The 20,464-nt window shown below is 44.0% G+C and overlaps 1 protein-coding gene across 2 annotated transcripts; it reads right to left on the bottom strand.

The window, feature by feature from the left end:
• Positions 1-1,201: 1,201 nt before the first annotated feature.
• Positions 1,202-17,639, bottom strand: SLC35A1 (solute carrier family 35 member A1). 2 transcript variants are annotated; one of them, XM_044422155.1, is made up of 8 exons: positions 17,557-17,639; positions 14,080-14,257; positions 9,860-10,019; positions 8,937-9,089; positions 8,220-8,286; positions 3,595-3,771; positions 3,172-3,306; positions 1,202-1,743 (listed from the first exon to the last, which is right to left on the bottom strand). In XM_044422155.1, exons 1-8 carry the CDS (start codon positions 17,570-17,572, stop codon positions 1,613-1,615), a joined length of 1,017 nt encoding a protein of 338 aa, XP_044278090.1. In that variant the 5' UTR covers positions 17,573-17,639; the 3' UTR covers positions 1,202-1,612. The 2 variants fall into 2 exon arrangements, with proteins under 2 accessions (XP_044278090.1, XP_044278091.1); XM_044422156.1 differs by lacking the exons at positions 14,080-14,257; positions 17,557-17,639 and adding an exon at positions 13,797-14,065.
• Between the last annotated feature and the right edge of the window lie 2,825 nt (positions 17,640-20,464).

The following is a 20,464-nucleotide window of genomic DNA, read 5'->3' as shown; positions in this document are numbered from 1 at the left end:
TTGTGAGAGGGGCTCACCTTTCTATTCTCTCCCCTTCCTTCAATAAAAGCTGTGGGGAGGACTTCATAGCATTTCCTGTAAAACAATTTAAGCAGTCAAATAAATAGAAGTTTTAAGGCAGGCAGCAGTGGTACCCACAGCAAGAGCTCTCAAGCTCCATCACATCAACTCTCCCTCGAGTTCAGTGCAAGGGGACCCTTAGGCCAAGGTGGTACTTAGGCAAACTGAAACAAAAAGAGGTGGGAAGCCCCTTCTATCTGAAGTGCAAGATGCAGCTTATCAAAAACACACACTCCCCCCCCCAACATTATAGGCTAGCTGAGATGGAACCAGTGCCCACTGCTACCCTGTCTGAGTCCTCAAGCACAGTGAGGCTAGACAATGTTGCCTCTCTGAGGTCATGAAGGAGGCTGCATTTCCCTCCACCATTCCATCCTCATAATCGGATGGGAACTGCCATCCTATGACCATCGGCATGGAAGGAAAACAATTGATCATGCAGCCTGAGAAATGCTGATGCTACTGTGAATGTCCAGGTTAAAGGTATATTTTAGGCCTCTCTAATTATGCCATCATGATTAGCATTCAGGGCCTCTTTTCCAACTGATTTTAATTGGTTCTCTGACAGTCAAACTTACAGAGACTACACGTTTCTAATTTTTTAAAAATAACAATTATTCAATAAAGAACTCCCTTTGCAAAAAGCTACAGCAAAGCTCAAGAAAACATTGCCTGTTCATGAATTTCAGTGTGGAATTAGTGAACAAAAATGGAAAATCTAATATTAAATGCATTGTGCTTCACCTCCTCCCCTAAATAAATTGCATTTGATGTAAGTATAGAGGTTTAAACCAAAATAGCACTGTCTAATATAGTTAGTGCTTAAATGTGCAATGAAATCTGAATTAGTATACAACATGGCATAACCCCCTTAGTCACATTAGGAAATTCCAAAGTAGCAGCTGCAGCATGTTTGTTCTAGCCAATGTAAAACAATAATGATCTTCAATTCAGCATATCAGAAGCCTAAATACTTAGCATCAAGAACTGTGTTTTTTATTAAATGAAAGCATTCTGCCCATGGCCTTCCCCTCACTACTATCACCTTGATTTCCTTCTAGTTACAACAGCAAGTTTGCTGTAAGAGCAGTTCAGCAAGGAGCTGGATCGGAACTAGGCACACAAGAAAAATGCGACAACATTTTAAGACAATTAACAGTTTATTCAGTGTAGCAGCTCTTCTTGCAAGAGCACTTCAAATAGGTATTTCTGCCTGCAGAGAATCCATATCATGTTGGCACATCAAAGTGAATTCCAACGGCACGCCACCCTTTATTTTATATACAGTCTCTATCACTGCACATTCCAGTCTGTCATTCGTTTTGGCAAGTAGGATCTTCAAAATCCGACACAAAAGTAAAACATACTTTGACATGAAAAACAGCGCTTCACAACGTAGTGAAGTATCCTTCCTTCATCACCCTATTGATTTGCTTCATTTCTTTAGTTCAAGAAGGAAAGTCTTCCATAAACAGTTTAAGGCTAACCTGAAGGAGAAAAAACATCTCTAGGCTGTTTTGGAGGGTTTTTTATTTGTTCTTCATGGCAAATGTCACACATGAAGAAGATTTTCCTTTGATGTTTTTGTTTGTACTGGTTCAATTTTTGTCGTATCTTGTTGAGGCAATCCATACAGATATATTGAAATACATACAAGAAGTGCACCCAAAGAGAAGGTTATGGCTAGAAGCAAAGGGGGAGAAAGCACATGGTTAAAACTTGTAAGGGAATAGGCATGAGGTATCTTGCTTGATAGACTTGATAATTTAGGGAAAAAATGTACATATGTAAAACAACGGGCTAGTCAGTATGGGCAACTTGGGGCCTTCCAGATGTTTTCACCAATAATTCCCATCAGCCTTAAGCAGCACAGTGAATGATGAAGGATGATGGAATTGTAGGTCAGAACATCTGGCTGGTCATAAGTTGCTCTTGTGATAATCTCTGGTGTGTGGTCTTACACTTACCACACATTAATTAACACAGCCAACAATGTCTTGAAAAAATCTTAACTTCCAACAAACACCCTATGAATAAATAAGAAAATGTAGCCAAAATTCACAAATGTACCACCTACTGCTCAGTGAGTGGAAGATCAAGCGACTATCTGCATGTGGGAAACTCTTGTGGGTATCTCATTATACCATGCAAACAAAATATTTCTCAGTGGAGGCAGTGAAATGTTCGGCTGTGGGTCTGAGTACACCTGAGCACAGCAAGCCAATGTCAAACATAAGCATAGGAATGTAAGAAAAGCCCTGCTGGGTCTGATCAGAGGTCCATCTAGACCAGCACTCTGTGCAGATGGTGGCAAACTAACTGTCCACAGGATCCCTCAAGCAGGACGGGTGCGAGTCCTCCTCCTGCCCAAGCTCCTCAGCAAGTGGTGCATGCAGGCAAGCCACCTCTGGTAATGGAGGCAGCACACAGCCTGCAAGGCTAGTAGCTACTGATGACCACCTCCCCCATGAATCCGCCCAATCCCCTTTTAAAGACATCTAAACTGGTGGCCATCACCAGTTCCCATGGCAGCAAATTCCATAGTTTAACTATACGCTGTGTGAAGAAGTACTTCCTTTCTTCTGTCCGAAACCTCCCACCCCTAGCTTCATGGGGTGACCACCAGTTCTAGTCTAGTCTCTCCCTCCACTTTCTCCATTATTTTAAAGACCTCTATCATGTCTCCCCTTGCTCGCCTGTTTCTAAGCTGAATAGTCCCAGTTGCTGTAGCTGCTTCTCAAAGGGAGTGGTTCCAGGCCTTTGGTCATTTTCACTGTTCTCCTCTGTACTTTTCCCTACTCAATAATGTCCTTCTTCAGGTAAGGCAAATATAACTAAACACAACATTCTAAGGGTGACCAAAAATTTGTATGAGGGGAGTAAGATTTTGGCAGTTCTGTTTCCTCTTCCCGTCCTAATTATGTCTAGCAAGGAGCTTGCCATCGTCACAGCAGCTGAGCACTGGGCCAACATTCCCATCAAGTTGGTCGCCATTACTCCAAGATCCCTTTCTTGCTTAGTCGCTGCTAGTTCAGAACAGCTTCTCAGATTGGGCTACAACACTCAGTTGGACTAATAAAGCCAGTTAAGCCATAATCAAGAGCAACTTACTTATTTGTAAGCCAAAGAGAATGACTGATGCGATAGTAGAGAGAACGATGGCCGCAGCTGCAGAAAAACCTTTCATAATGTTGTCAGTGTATTTAACAACGACTGAAGTGTAGAGACCTCCAACACTGGAAAGGACTAGGAAGTAAAAGGAGATTTGTTATTAATGAAATTGCAAACATGGCTTCTCTCAGCATCAAGAGGTATCGTCATGCGGGTTCAAAGAAAACACCATTTTAGTCACATTTTGTGATGATCCAGCCCCTTGGACAAGCCAAGCCTGACACTGAATTGTATCCAATCTTAGTTGCACTTAGAGTCAACCAGCTGAAATGAACAGGGCTTAAGTTAGGCTAATGTTAGGCGGCAATCCACATTTCAGGACCTGGCAATATGAATTTAAGACAAAATGCTAAAGATACTTACAGATGACGAACCAGACGTACTGGGTATAGCCATAAAAAAACCCGTTCTCCATTACTTGAGCTCCATCAGACATGTAGACACCAACCAAGGTCACCACAATTCCAGAGAGGTACATCTGAATGTTCCGAACCCATAAAGATGTATCTGAACTCTTTAGCACCTTCTCAAAATACACCCCTGAAAGGAAGTGGGAAAGGGGGAAAATAAACAGATACTAACATGAAGAAGAAACAAGTCAGTCTACTTAGTGGACAAAGGAAGTGAAAAAGTTTGTCACATTAGATGCTTGTGCACGGATGTCCAAAGGCACTGTGGCTTTCATAGCTTATTTGAAGTCAACAGATAAGTATAACAAAGACCAAGGCAATTTATTTATTTATTTATTTATTTATTTATTATTTATTAAAACATTTTTATGCCGCCCCATTCGCCGAAGCCTCGGGGCGGCTTACAACAATAAATTAAAATAACATTTTAAAATATATACATTAAAATACAAATATACGATATAAAACATACAATATAAAACAAGCCGCCCTGGCCAGATAAAATTCAATAATATTAACATTTAAAATACTGCTTAAATAAAAAGGTCTTCGCCTGGCGCCGAAAAACAAATAACGACGGCACCAGGCGGACCTCTCTGGGGAGCGCATTCCATAACTTAGGCGCCACCGCTGAGAAAGCCCTCCTCCGAGTAACCACCCTCCTAACTTCTTCCACGGAGGGCTCCTGGAGAAGGGCCTCTTCTGCCGATCTCAGGGGGCGGCTGGGCATATATGGATGTAAGCGCTCCTTCAGGTAACCAGGACCCAAGCCGTTTAGGGCTTTATAGGTCATCACCAACACCTTGAATTGGGCCCGGACTTCAATGGGAAGCCAGTGAAGCTGACGGAGAACTGGAGTCATGTGAACATAACGTCCAGTCCCCGTCAGCAGCCTGGCAGCTCTATTTTGAACCAATTGAAGTATCCGGACCGTCTTCAAGGGTAGCCCCACGTAGAGCGCGTTGCAGAAGTCAAGACGGGAAGTCACCAACGCATGTGTCACTGTCGCAAGGCAGTCGTTCTCCAGATAGGGGCGCAGCTGATGAATCAGCCGAAGCTGGAGGAAAGCGCTCCTCGCCACTGCTGTCACCTGAGCTTCCAGTGAAAGCTCCGGGTCGAGGAGCACTCCCAAGCTGTGGACCTTGTCCCTAAGAGGGAGTGCAACCCCGTTATGGTCAAGGTTCAATTCACCCTCTCCGAAGCCCGATCCGCCAACCAACAGGACCTCCGTCTTGTCTGGATTGAGCTTCAGTTTATTGGCCCTCATCCAGCCCATTACCTCGGCCAGGCACCGGTTCAGCACAGCCACTGCCTCACCTGGATTGGTGGAAAACGAGAGGTAGAGCTGGGTATCATCAGCGTACTGATGGTTCCGCAGCCCACACCTCCTGATGACCTCTCCCAGCGGTTTCATGTATATGTTGAACAGCAAAGGGGACAAAATGGAGCCCTGTGGTACTCCATGGCATAGCTGCCATGGCGCAGAGCCATAGTCCCCCAGCACCACCTTCTGGAACCGGCCATTGAGATAGGAGCGGAACCACTGCAAAGCAGTGCCTCCGACCCCCAATCCCGCAAGCCTATCCAGAAGGATACCATGGTCAATGGTATCGAAAGCCTCTGAGAGGTCCAGAACCAACAGGGACGCACTCCCCCTGTCCTTCTCCCTGCACAGGTCATCGTACAGGGCAACCAAGGCAGATTCAGTACCGTACCCGGGTCGGAAGCCGGACTGCAATGGGTCCAGATAATCAGTTTCATCCAAGAGAGCTTGGAGTTGTCCCGCCACCACCCGCTCTAACACCTTTCCCAGAAACGGGATGTTGGCCACTGGTCTATAATTAGTGGCCATCTCTGGATCCAGTGACGCCTTCTTCAGGACCGGTCGGACTACCGCCTCCTTTAAAGGGGCAGGCACCCGACCCTCTCTCAGAAAAGCGTTAACCACTTCCAAGATCCAGGTTCCAATCCCGTGCTTGGAATCATTTATTAACCAAGACGGGCAAGGGTCCAAAAGACAAGTGGTTGGACGTACTCGCCCAAGCACCTTGTCCACGTCATTGGGCCGCAATAACTGAAATTCATCCAATAAATCTGGACCAGACGGCAGCGTTGGTGTCTCCTTGAAACCTCTGAATCAATAGTGGTGTCCAGCTCGTGATGAATCTGAGCAATTTTCTCCCTGAAATGCCTGGCAAAGTTGTCACAGCGGGCCTTTGAGGGTGGAATCAGGTCTTCCTTCGGACCTGGACGAACCAGGCCTTGCACCAGTCGAAAGAGCTCCGCCAGACGGCATTGTGAGGAGGCAATGGAAGCGGAAAAGAATCTCTTTTTCGCCGCCCTCACTGCCACAGCATAGGCCCGATAGTGGGCTCTTAAGTGTGTTCAGTCAGATTCATCCCGTGATTTCCTCCACCTACGCTCTAGTCGTCTTCCAACCTGCTTCATCGCCCTCAATTCAGGAGTATACCAAGGGGAAGAGCGGGCTCTGCCCGGTGGGAGAGGACGCTTAGGAGCGATCGCGTCTACAGCCCTGGTCATCTCCCCATTCCACAGTTCGACCAGAGCCCCGACAGGAGCACCCGTCTTATCAGCCGGAAACTCCCCCAGGGCCTTCAGGAATCCTTCCAGATCCATCCGGCTCCGGGGGCGGACCCACACAATCGGGTCCACACCCTTACAGAGGGAGAAGTTGCTCTCGAGCACAAACCTCACCAGGAAGTGATCTGACCATGACAGGGGAGTCAAGCATAAATTACTCACCCTCAGACCACCCTCTTCCTGCCCCGTCGGGAAAACCAGGTCCAGAGTGTGTCCCCATTCATGGGTCGGGCTGGTGACATGTTGAGACAGCCCCATGGCCGTCATGGAGGCCATGAAGTCCTGAGCCGCCCCAGTCAGACTAGCCTCGGCATGGAGATTGAAGTCCCCCAGGACCAACATCCTGGGGGTCCTCAACACCAGGTCTGAGACAGTCTCCGTCAGCTCAGGCAGGGAGACTGTTGGGTAGAAGGGTGCATGGTACACCAACAGAATCCCCAGTCTGTCTCGGTCGCCCAACACCAAGTAGAGACACTCCAGCCCTGGTCTCGAAGGGACAGGAAGTCCCGTGAGATAGATGGAGGCTCGGTAAACCAAAGCGACCCCCCCTCCCCTCCGGCCGTGAGCAGTGCTGGACCAAATACCCGGGCGGGCACACTTGGGAGAGGGCAACATCCCCCCTCCCCGCCCAGGTCTCCGTTATGCAGACCAGGTCGGCCCCCTCATCCACAATCAGGTCCTGGATGAGGGCAGATTTGTTACTGTCCGACCTGGCATTAAGCAACAGCACCGTCAGGCCCGAGGGGCGACTGACGAGACTCCCTGGTACCCTCTGGCTGGGAGCAAAACCAGAAGTACAGGTGTCAGCCATCTGTCCCTCCTTCTTCTATGCGGACACGTTAAGCTCCCACCGCTGTTACGTCCATTGCCCATAACCACCTCAATGGTGGCACCGGTGCGCTCCCCAGGAAACATAAGTGGCAGCATGGCCAGGGACGACTCCATAAAACGATTTAAAATACTATTAAAAAAAATTAGCTGATCAAAGTATTTCAAAGCAGGAAACATGACAAGTAGTTCTAGCCTCTTGTCTCTCACTGCCCAACCTCATTTCACCTGAATATATTTGAAATGATAAAATGTGGAAAACTGGTGAGAACATTCAGATTTCTGGAGAGCTTAGAAATTTTGAGTTGAATCTGGATTTAATCAACTCTGCTGGTGAAATGAACTTTCCCATTCTCTCCTTCTCAAGACAGCCTCACCAGCCCCCTAAAATGCTGAAGAGCCAGAAGACTACTGAACGGGTTGCACTATGGTGTGTGAGAGAGGATGGATCTGCCAAAGCTGGACAGAAGGATGTTCCACCAGTAGAGACCTTCCTAGATCCAATGTACTGCATGATATTCCATTAGTACCAGCATGTCTTATCTTACAGAAGAGGACTGTCTCATGCTGTTTTTCCAAATAGATAGAACAGGAGTAACGTGCATGTCACTTCTATTACATAGTTCTGTGCCTTCTCAATGAAACCCACATGGGAAGTCATCTTTGGCAAGTCTACAGCTGCAGTCATGGAGCCATCTGTGCAGGGAGCTCCCTCTTCCACTGCCTGTTGCCAACAGATGAGCTGAGCCAAAAGAACCAATCTTCTGCTTAGGAGGAAGAGAAGGAGTGCCCCACAAGTTTCATTGGCTTCATGGTCCTACAGGTTGAAGGGTTCAACCTTACATGAGATAGGCTCCCTCCTTAAATAAATTTTGCTGTGTGGGAGCTACTGTTACACATGCTGCAAATGTAATGTGAGAATCCAGAGCCATGCTAACACTTGCAGTAAGAGAATTCCACACCCATTTCTGATGCAGCAAGGAGCTCCAGCATGGGGCCTTCTAACAAGACCCAGAGCTTCCTGCATTACCTGAGCAATTCAGGAAGGAGCTGTGCTGTCATGGCTCCTAACCCATCTATGCAATGTGAGAAGGGATCAGAGCAGCCGTAGTCAATAGACAGATTCCTGCTGCTTGTACAAAGTCTTACCTGCAAATCCTGAGCACAAAACAGCAACAGCAATTGCACCAAAGCCGATCAAGGGACTCTGTTCCATCTGAAGATTTAACCGGGAGATGGTTTATTTACAACTATGGCAGTAGTGCTTTGCTTTCCAAAAGCAAAGTCAGAACACTAATTTATTAGAACAATAAAACTGGTCTGGGCCATCCTGCATCATCTGCATAGGAGTCAAACTACAGAATATGATGTGTTGGTCATTCATTACCTCTGGAAAAAGCTGATCTATAATCACCCTGAAAAGAAATGAAAAGGCAAAAGCTTCAACCAAGGCTTTTTGGTTAATGACACTGCCTTGCACTTCTCACCTCTGCAATGTAAGGTATTATTATTAAACAAGTAAGTAGTGTAATCTTTGGTCAGTCATAACATGATCTGTTTACAGTCAACTCTTTCAAAATGGCCATCTGTTGGTTAAAATTTTTAATAGATTAAATGAGGCGTCTAGTAATTGAATAGCACATTGCAGTACTTCAGTCAATCAAGTCTATGAGTTGTTAGAAGGAAAAGCCACAGTATTTAGCATACTGGATGTGAATTCTCTGTGCCTTCCAGCCCTTCAGGATGGTCAATGCATGCTTCTTGTGAGTCCAGAGTCATCTGACAAGGAATTTCTGCCTTTTGATGCATAATCATTCTAGATTTCGGAAGACAGGTGTGGAAAAAGGCTACCAGGATAACACTTACCTGAACCTTTGTAGCTTGAGCTGGCTTCCACTGAACAAGTGTGACTCCTCCACACAACATGAAGACCGAGAACCACTGCAGTTTACTGAGAGATCGGTTAAGCATCAAGACCGTGCAGAAGGCTGTGCAGGGGATTTTCAACTGATAGGTCACCTAAAACACCAAAAACAGGCATGGTTTCTAGGGAGTGTCCTTCAGCCATTACACCTGTGTGACAATATCCAGAAAATGTCACAGACTCTGTTGTGTTTGCTGCAGCAGATGACCTCTCTGGAAGTGGTGTAATTAGCTATAAAGGTATTAAGAGCAGGACAGCAAAGGTAACAATGTATTCCCCACATTCTAGATATATAGGTTTAGCCATACTCAGAGAAGACCCAGACTTAGCTGTACTCAGAGAAGACCCATTCAAATCAGTGAGGCTTGGGATTTTCATGACAAACACAAGCTCAATTAATTCCAATGGGTCTAAATCCAACTCTCGTAAAGTCTGGATCCAACTCAGTGGGTAAAATCCAATGCAAGTCCTGCTTACATTAGACTTTGCCTACTGGATTTAACTTTTTCCTCCTGTGTTTCAACAGTGATTCTTTCCTCTGAAACAATTAGTTACCTAAAATATAACAATGACCCACAGAAAGATGAACAGTACATTCTGCTGGAAAGTGTTATAGTGCATATAGTGCTTGCCAACTTTTCTCTGCCGTGACTTGCAGCTGATAGTGTGATCATTTCCACTGGAAAAATGCTGCTGTTCATTTGAGACACTTTTGAGTGTCAAAATCCCATCTGCAGTGTTTGGTTTGCAGGGACGGTTCCTTGCATGCAGATTGCCACATGACGGGAAGCCGGCCGGCACGCATGCACCCATATCGCTGAGCTGGTCTGGGTTCCTATAGCGTGTTCCTAATATCCACAATTACCTGGTAAACGGCTGCGTCCAAATTGCTAAGCGCCAGGAAGGCCATATTGTTCTGAATGGCATACACAATAGACGGGACGCTTAATTTGAGTAGTTCTTTAGGGCTGCCCAAGACATTTTCTTTTAAAGATGCCAACCATCTACCAAGGCTCCCAGTCTCTCTGGAAGAAAAAAAAGTGGGGAAATTGCCTTCAGGAAAGCCAAGAATTACCATAGCTATTTAACAAGTACAGCAGAATGGGAATGATCCAGAACTAGCCCTTTCTACCAAGAACCCACTCTGGGTGGCCTACATTCACTAATCCCTTGGATCAATCTAGAGGACCTTCCAGAAATTAAAAGCAGAAGAAGCCACTAAGCAGGGAGAAGAAAGACTGTCGTGTTGGTTCTTCTGGCATGCTTTAATTCATATTCTTCCCCCACCAGCAAGACATATGGCTGCCCAACTGCAGCCGTCTGTATGGCCTTGGGGCTAACAGGATTGAGAGGATTCTGCTCTTAAAGACAGTCTAAAGATAATTTTCAATTAATTAATACGAAAAAAGTGAATGGGTATTTCAATGCACTGCACTGGAATGAAAATAAAACTCTGTTTTCCAACTTCCTCTAACAATGCAGTAAGGCAGGATTTACATTAAGTGGAATTGTATGTCTTCCAGAATGCAAAGGAGGTACTCTGTCGAATCTAATTATGCCCACAAAATCAGCATTTGGTGACACTGGAAAGTCCTTCAAAATGTATTGTCAGAGACAGTAAGACAAACAGTACAAGACATTCCAAGGACTCCACAGACCCTGGAGGCCTTTGGGGGAAAGACAAAGAAAGGATAACTGGATGCTTCAAGCATGGCCAACCTTGGCTGGGCAGGACAGGAATTGTAGTTTGACACATCTGGCGAGTGTCAGGTTGGGGAAGGCTGTCCTAAGCAATCTTTGGCAGGTGCAAGCGTGCCAAAGTGGGATGAAACCAAGGCTACCATTTATCAATGTCTGCTGTAGGAAAGAAATTATATAAAGTGAATGTGTGACATGTAATTATATGCAATTTCAAAATCACATAGCAACATGCCCCATACTGGTCTCAAGACCAGTCCCTATGAAATGACATTGTGCACATCTCTTCCACTTTTACTCTACAGTCAGACTGATTCCTTCATTGGTTGCAGGGAGTGATGTCTGAAACTGGACTGCTGGGTTTATGAGGGGTGAAAAGACCCAACAGTTAACCCAGCAACAAGCTCTGAGTTACTGCTGCATCAACAACCCAACAATCTGGGTTCAACAAAGCCACAGTCCATGTTCCGATGATACATACTGCAACCTAGGAAGTTGCTGATTGCAATTGTGGGATAAAGGCAGAAGTGGTAGGAAAGCTGGCAGAATTAGCCAGAGCGAATCAGATTGACCACTTGCACTGGAAAGTAAGAGCTGATTACAAGCATGGTGACCAGGTTGTCTAGAAGAGATTAGGCAAATATACACTGGAAATAATAAACTGTCTTGATAAATATTCTGCAAGTAATGGAATTAGCAAAAAGGCAGATGAAAAGATTAAGTACATTAACAATAATTTAATGAATTCCAGTCTGGATTAAAATATTTAATCCAGAGACAGGACACAACAGAATGATAAGTTCTGTTAGGACATCCAAGTCTTTTTAATAACTCATCCAAGTGACCTCTCCTTTCTTCATCAGAGAAACTAGGAAATCAAGTGTATAAAAAAGCTCAGTTCCAATACGAAAAGCAACTTGCAGTTTGCCTACCAACTGCACCTTTGCCTATACAAGAATCAGCTTTATAGGATGAAATAATGGGGCAAGGATATGCTTACAGGTTCCAAATCTCTTTAGAACAGGATTCCTGTCCCCACACTCTCCTCTTCCATAGACTGTACCAGGCAGAGGTTCTTTTGCTCTTTTAAGAAGAAGTCTGAATGCATATATTGGCTGCCATGCTACGTATCTTGTAAACTGATGACATTTGAGCCACAACTGAAGACTCTGTATCTGGAAGAGAAGTATTCTTGCTATTCTAAGTGTGTCAAGACCTGTCTAGTAGAGAGTTGAGGACTACCCATATTCAGGACAAGTGCAGGTTATTACCTCAGCAAAGGGTCCCTCGCCTCTCCAGGGACTGTGGGCTGGGACACAGATTACACACAGGTACCAACCAACTCAGGCATAAAGCTAGTTGCAACACCCTGTAAATGTGAAGCTTAGCTTATCAGTCCCAGGCTAGTCTAGATTCTGAGTGGCTGGGGCACCCTTACATATGTCAGTATCACAGACATGCAATGTTTTGGAAACACAGCACAAATAGAAGGTATGCTTTGTGAGTTTGGATGGCATATGATAGCTTTTTGGGCACCTTACATTGAATGTTAACTATTACTTGTTCAGAACAATTGTTCACACTACAAATTGTTCATGGTTTGAGGCAGAGTCCTGTACCTGGAGCCAAAATCACTACAAAAGCCAAATTAGTACATTTTGTGTAAAATAATAGCCATGGTGAAAAAACCAGTTTTGCTGGATCAGAATAATAGCTCTGACGAAAAAACCAGTTTTGCTGGATTACAAGGAAAGTTGTGAGTGGGGAACAAAGGTTTTGAAAGTTCAGGTTTACAAAGGAGTTTTGTAGAAGTGTGGCAACGTTGGCCCTTAATACTGTTTGTGGTGATGTGAAGGAAAGTGCTTAGCTGAGCACGGCCTCTATGCTCCTTTGTCACACAAAATGGGCACAAGAAATTCTGAGATACGGATCTGCGGACATAATGACTAACGAACAACTTTAAAGAGCATTTGGTGACATCATTTCAACCCCTAGCACATTACGTGCATGATTTTTCATTTGTTCCGGTTATTTCAACACTGGAAAATTTTCCCCCAAAAGCCTTGAAAGAAAAAGCACTGATTTTTCACTAAATAAGGAGCTGCTTCAACACCACACAGTAACTGTCAATTCATCATGGCTGACAACTATCTTGGACAGGGAGCTGTGAAAGACTGACACAGCATCTTCATGTCACTATTTCCTTCTTTTGAAAGGCCATGCTATAGTCTGCACTTTTTTGTTAAGCCTAACTGACAGACAGCTGGCCTGTTTGGAGACCCAAGACTCAGGATATCATTTCTGAATGTGATACGCCAGTAATGATGTTTTTGCAGTCTGCAGAGTAGAAATGGCCTTTTTCATGTGCTGCCCATAATTACAGGGGGAGCAAAATGATGACACAGTTGAAATCAGGTCTCGAAAAAGGTTCTTATAGATAGTGGCCTACGTTGTGCTCCTTGGCATTCAGCTTTAGGATCCAGTGATGCTGGGGAGAGTACACTTTGCTCTAGACATGCAACTGCAGAACCCCCAGAATGAAGCATGTCCACCTCTTAGGTCCATGTGTACCACGCATCCTTTTGTAAAGTAATATAATACAAGAGAAGGATGAAAACACCAGGGTGAGAGGAGCTGTAGCTCAGTGGTAGAGCAGATGCTTTGCATGCGGAAGGTGCCAGGTTCAATTCCCAGCCTCTTGACTGAGCTGGAAAAACTCCTACCTGAAACACCAGAAAGCTGCTACCAATCAGTGTCAACACTACCAGGTTAGATGGACCAGTAGTGTCTGGCTCAGAATAAAATAGTTTCCTATGTTCCTATTTACACACACTCTTCTTGAATAACAAGGTGGTGAAGAGCAGGATAGAAAGAACAGCAAGATCAGAAGTTAAGTCTTTTTGACTGCTGACTCAATGTGGATGGTTTTCTGCTGAAATAGCAACAACAGGATTTCTTGGCTTAATATTAGTTAAGATTGTGAATGAATATATACAGGGAAGCCATCATTTAGCCTGGTGAACTAAATCCCAAAAGGTGCGGATAGAGAGATACTGTCACTTTGCTAAAAGAGAGGCCACAGGAGCAAAGAAACCATGTCCTACCTGTGAGCTTCCCACAGGCATCTGGCTGGCACTGTGTGAACTGAACACTGCATGAGATGGACCTTTGTCTGGTCTAGCAGGACTCTTCGTATGTTCCTATTAGCCATAGCTTGTGTGTTTTCACTTGCTTTGAAACCAATATTTCTATCAGCCCGCAGAAGCCCTACTGATACTGGACATTTGATCCACACCAAAAACCCTGCCTTAAAACACAGACATACACGAAGCAGAAAAATGAAAGCAAATATACTACTCCAATACACTCTTCAGCACTCATACATACTTTGCTAAAATTCCCAAGCTTAGGAATAACTTGATAACTTCTGTAATACAGACGGCTGTAGTTGAAAAGTACAGAACTGTTTTTGTTGTTCTTGTGTATCGCAAAGCTACCGTGTATGTTGCGGCCACCAAGGTCATCACCGTCAAGCAGTACAACTTGAAAAGCAGGCTGACATTTTCTGAAAAACAAAAGCATCACTGTGTGAGACAAGAGAGGCCCAATCACTTTGGCAGGAGAGCTACAAGAAAATCACCTATGCCATTCTGGGTTTAGATATAATCCACGGTTTAGAATGGTAGAATTCTTGGTTGAAAAGGTAAAGCAAGACTGGGAATCCTTACAAAGATATGTGCTGAAATAAATAGGATGCAAGCAGAGTGAAGTTATTCAGATTTGCCATCCCCGCTTCAATCCCTTTAACTTCCACTAAACATTGGTATCTTGTTGGAACAGTTCTTTACCAGGGCTAGGACAAGAGCTACAACACCTGAGGAGTGCCAGCCTTCTTCCTCACCTAAGAAGCCCACTTGGAAGTACTTCTGCACCTCACTGGGTACTTCTTCCCAGCATCATTGCATTACTGCTGATGTCCCTAGCACAAAAGGGTGAAGGGGCAGGGATGAAATGGCTGTACCCTTTGCACAGGGTCCTTTCCTGACAGATGACTCCAAGAACTACCAATCTTTTCTTTCTTAACAGGAGTTTGTTTGTTTGGTAGAAGGAAAAGACAGGAGCAGAAATGGGAAAATGTAGGAGGGTCACAAGTGAAAAGAGCTATTACTTGAAACATGTACCCCTTCCATAAAAGTCTGTGAATGACATAGGGTGATTATATGATAAAAGCCTCATTTGAAACATCTGTAGTCCTCACTATCCTGCTAAGAGTAGGATATTTTCAGAGGACAACCTCATCTGGCACTCATAACTTTACTTGAAAATAAAGACCAGTACAATTAATAGGATTATCTCACATACTGATTTTAGGATCAATATGTAAGAAGCTACCAGCAAACACAAGTATGGCTGGAACATCAGATTCTAAATAAAAGAGAGGTATAATGGTGTAGATTTCCAGCCATCAAGAAGGATAGGTATGTTTGTATTACATTGTTGGTTTGCTTTATTATATAAAGCTTTTTTTAAACATGCTATACTATTATACGGTTCCTCTGTTACATCTCGGAACTGCCACATCCTGTTATCCATATCTTTATGAAGAAAGCTGTGTAAACATTCCTGCAAGGTACAATTTGTACACCACTGGTGCAATTACTAAGCCAAGCACATCCTTGTAGAGATAAAATCTCATTCACTCCAGCACAATTGAGTTAAATATGAGGAATCGAAAGATCTACAAAAGCAGAAGTACCCTTGGTTGCTTCCAAGGATGTGACTCCTAGTCCTGTAACTCACGGATCTTCTGCTATAAACTGTAAACAAAATTGCAATTAATTTTTCACATTATCAGGAGATATTGTGTTTTGTTCTAAGCATACATCATGCTATGTTCTGTTCATACCACTGCACTTAGTGCTGCTCTTCTATCTTTTTCAAGAGGTGTTTTTTTTCCAATTGAACCTACCACAGCTCAACACTCATTCATTATATGTTTTGCAGTTGGCACCATTTAAAAAAATTAATCTCTTATATAGCACCATTCCTGTAGGGTTTTAATATCAGGGTGAACTACCAATTTATGAACAAGTATGATAGCATTAAATCCTATAATTATATATAAACATATACAATGATGAGAGAGAGAAACTTTCCATCACTGCCATTTTAGCAAGTTGGTTAATGGTGATGACCATATATACCAATAAATCACATTTTCTAAAAGTAAGATTATACAGATATAGTACTAAACCCCTATGTTAATTTTTAAAAAATCTTTAAAAAGAGATCTTTCTGGTCCCTGCTATTAATCACCTTGCTAAAAAGGCAGTAAATTGAACTGACTTATTTTCCTTAGTGAACTCTATCTGTCTAGTTTTATATATATAGGCTATAAGACTCTAGTAATATTTCACCAGTACACACATACATTTTAGTGCAAGTTAAAAGATTACTAACAATAAAACGGACCGGTGAACAAAATTATATCCGCAGCAAAGTGTATTCAGCATACACTGAAGGTATGATAGAATCATCTGCCCAATAGATCACCACACATATAAAAACTACACTTTTTAAAAAAGAAGGGTAGCACTAAGAGGCTTTACACCTATGGAGCAAGTGTTACTCCTCACAACGTCTGACTTTCTGTGGTAAGAAAAGAGATGGAAGCAGCCTAGGGAAAACATGGGAAGATTCTAAATAGAGGATGACATCATGCAGAACCCCCATAAAATGTCAGTGAATTAGTCATTCTCATGATGTAACATAAAATGAGCAATGTCACATTAAATGTTTGTCTGGAAGCAACCTTTGACACCTCAAACCAAAAGTCTTGTGAATAAGCAAGTCCATTTGGCCCAAATCATCAGAAAGTATGTCCATGACATGAGTTCAAGAATCATTTCTTGAGTTATATTATGTACGTAAGAATCCATCTGCTCTGCAATATTTATTTATAACATTTCTATACCACTCAATACCAAAACTGTCTGTTTCATAATCATATTTCCATCTGAGCAATACTGATATGCAGAACCCAAATATAAGGATTGGCTTTGAGATTAATATATAAAGTCTAAAAAAGGCACAAGAACAGCCGTCCACACATTGCAAAAACAACCACCACCACCACCACCACCTATGCACAACTGTAGATCTGCTTCTATGAAATGTGAGAAGCAGTCCTTAGAGGTGCGGATGTCTTTTGTAGTAAGTTAAGGAATTTCTTTTAATGAACTACACAGTATTTCTGGGCAATTCACAGGGAGCCACACCACAGACAAGATCCCTCTCTACATAAGGGCTGGGGAGCCTGAAAGAAAGAAAGCAAGGGGACAGACCTACCCAAACCTAGTCACAATCGATTGGAGTGCAGAAATCCATTTAGTGCCACAGCTGATGGGCCCATTAGCCATACTACTGAGAATGGTGGAGGTTGTCGCTATTCATCAGGAAGGCACACCCTCCCAGCAACCCTGATCATGATCGTTTATAAGCACCCCAATTTACAGAGCAATTTAAAGTGCAGGCAGCAAAGTGGGGTGGACGGACAGCCGCACGGTCCATCTTCTTCACCTAGTGAATGCAAACCCAGAGTAGCTATTTGCAGGCAGGACGAGATCGCTCACCTAGGCGCGCTTCCTTGGCACCTTATCTGGCAAAGCGATAACCTCCTCCCGCTCCCGTTACTGGGGCGGGTTCCAAATCAGCGGGAGCGGAACTCCTCCACCCCTCAGAGTAATATGAGAAGGTACTTAAGGAGACGGACTGTGCCCCTTTCGTGAAAAGGGCAACACGACTGTAAGTGGTGCAGGCAACTAGTGGGGAACAGGATTAGAGATCAAGGTGTCTGTCGCTTACCTTTTGGCGAAGCCATGGCATCCAAAAGCAGAAACCAGCGGGCAAGCGCCCGCCCTCCTAGTCCTCCCAATGTTCCATGGAGAGTAACTGTGCGCGGCTAGAGCGGACAGCACAGGCGGAATTCAGCTATAGAGTTGCTTTGTTCTGCCGGAAGCGGAAGTTGATTAGAGGTTTCCATAGACTTGTGCAAGCTGGACTCACAATCCGTTTAACCGGAAATACAGGGTATGGGCTGTATTGGCACGGTATTAAAAAACAAAGTTAAACGAATTAAAATAATATTGTCAACAGAAAAATAGCCGAGTTAAAAAGTGCTGGAACTCTTGTTTTTGATTTTCCTTCTTTTGTTTCGGCGTGGAGTTCTCCCTAGTTTTTCATCGGCATCTCTCTCCAGTCGCAGGGGAGCAAAACTAGTTGAGAATGGAAGGAACAAAGACGCAGGGACATTTTGCACGGACAGCTTCTGATTTTCGGGCCAGATTTCCTGACTATTTTTTGATGCCATGACAAACTTTCAGTGAGGACGAGAATATATCAAAAAACTACAGCAAAGCAGTAATGCTTTACTCTCAAATGTGGATCCCAGCCCCCGCCCCATGTAGAACACCAGGGCTTTTCTCATTAGGGTAGTACGAGTGACAGCTGCTAGGGGACATCTAGCTGGCGTGATCGGCGGCATCACTTCCCTCTTCAATGATCAGTCTCCTTTTGTAGGGAAAAGAAACGATAGATTTCCCCCGTTTTGCAAAGTGTCGAAGAAGAAAGCAGCAGCATACTCTTCCTTGTAACGAAAAGATAAAATGCAAATACGTCAGGGAGTGAGGCTGAAAAAGAGCAGCTTACAAGAACCTACAATTTGCAGTGCAATCCTATTCATATCTACTCAGAAGTAATCTTATGGGGTTCTCTTGAGTTTACTCCCAGGGAAAGGGTAGAAGATTAATAAATAAATATGCACAGTATACAGCTAGTTATATATACATTTAGTATACTTTCTCAGGGGAGGGAGAGATGATGAGAAAGGAAACCCTATATGACGTGTGTGTGTGTGTGTGTGTGTGTGTGTGTGTGTGTGTGTGTGTGTTGGTGTTGTTGTTGTTGTTGTTGTTGTTAGTCGCAAAGTCGTGTCTGAGCCATCACGACCCCATGGACAACATTCCTCCAGGTCTTCCTGTCCTTCACCATCCCCCCCTCCTCAGTCCACTCAAGCTCACACCAACTGCTTTAGTGACTCCATCCAGCCACCTCATCCCCTGACGTCCCCTCCTTCTTTTGCCATCTATTGTTCCCAGCATTAGGCTGTTCTCCAGGAAGTCCTTCCTTCTCATTAGGTGGCTAAAGTATTTGAGTTTCATCTTCAGTATTTGGCCTTCTAAAGAGCAGTCAGGGTTGATCTCCTCTAGGACTGACTGGTTTGATCGCCTTGCGGTCCAAGGGACTTGCAGGAGTCTCCTCCAGCACCACAATTCAAAGGCCTCAATCTTTTGGCGCTCAGCCTTCCTTATGGTCCAGTTTTCACAGCCATACATTGCAACTGGGAAAACCATAGCCTTGACTATATGCACTTTTGTTGGCAGGGTGATGTCTCTGCTTTTTAGCATGCTGTCTAGATTTGCCATAGCTTTCCTCCCCAGGAGCAAGCGTCTTTTAATTTCTTGGCTGCAGTCCCCGTCTGCGGTGATCTTGGAGCCCAGGAAAATAAATCTGTCATTACGGCCATTTCTTCCCCATCTATTTGCCAGGAAGTGAGAGGACCGGATGCCATGATCTTAGTTTTCTTAATGTTGAGTTTCAAGCCAACTTTTGCACTCTCCTCCTTCACCAGCATCAAGAGGCTCTTTAGTTCCTCTTCACTTTCTGCCATGAGTGGTATCTGCATATCTTATTTCTCCCAGCAATCTTAATTCCAACTTGTGATTCATCTAGCCCCGCCTTTCTCATGATGTGCTCTGCATATAAGTTAAATAGGCAGGGCGACAGTATACAGCCTTGCCGAACTCCTTTCTCAATTTTGAACCAATCAGTGGTTCTGTGTCCAGTTCTCACTGTTGCTTCTTGACCCACATATAGGTTTCTCAAGAGACAAATAAGATGGTCAGGTACTCCCATCTCTTTAAGAACTTGCCACAATTTGTTGTGATCCACACAATCAAAGGCTTTAGCACAGTCAATGAAGCAGAAGTAGATGTTTTTCTGGAACTCCCTAGCTTTCTCCATGATCCAGCGTATGTTGGCAATTTGATCTCTAGTTCCTCTCCCTCTTCGAAATCCTCCCTGTACTTCTGGTAGTTCTCGGTCCACATACTGCTGGAGCCTAGCTTGTAGGATTTTGAGCATCACTTTGCTAGCATGTGAAATGAGTGCAATGGTGCGACAGTTTGAACATTCTTTGGCATTGCCCTTCTTTGGGATCAGAATGTAAACTGCCCTTTTCCAATCCAGTGGCCACTGTTGAGTTTTCCAAATTTGCTGGCATATTGAGTGTAGCACTTTTACTGCATCGTCTTTTAGGATTTTGAATAGCTCAGCTGGAATACTGTCACCTCCACTAGCTTTGTTGTTGCTCAGACTTCCTAAGGCCCATTTGACTTCACTTTCCAGGATGTCTGGCTCGAGGTCAGTGACCACCCCATCGTGGTTATCAGGGACGTTAAGCTCTTTCTTTTATAGTTCTTCTGTGTAATCTTGCCACAGAAGAGATTTCTTAATCTCTTCTGCCTCTTTTAGGTCCCTGCCATTTTGGTTCGAATACACACACACACACACACATACATATACACACACATACACATATATATACATACATGTAATTTCCCATACTTGTTGTATACTGTGCATATTTATCCTCATATTGCTGAGGGATTGAGGTTAAGTCAGAATAGCAGCAGCTTTCCATTCGTTTGCAGGT

The sequence above is a fragment of the Varanus komodoensis genome, unplaced genomic scaffold (genome assembly GCF_004798865.1).
Source record: "Varanus komodoensis strain SLA01 unplaced genomic scaffold, ASM479886v1 scaffold12, whole genome shotgun sequence".
NCBI lineage: Eukaryota > Metazoa > Chordata > Lepidosauria > Squamata > Varanidae > Varanus > Varanus komodoensis.
The sequence above is the reverse complement of the archived record's forward strand: the minus strand, read 5'-3'. Positions and strand labels throughout refer to the sequence as shown.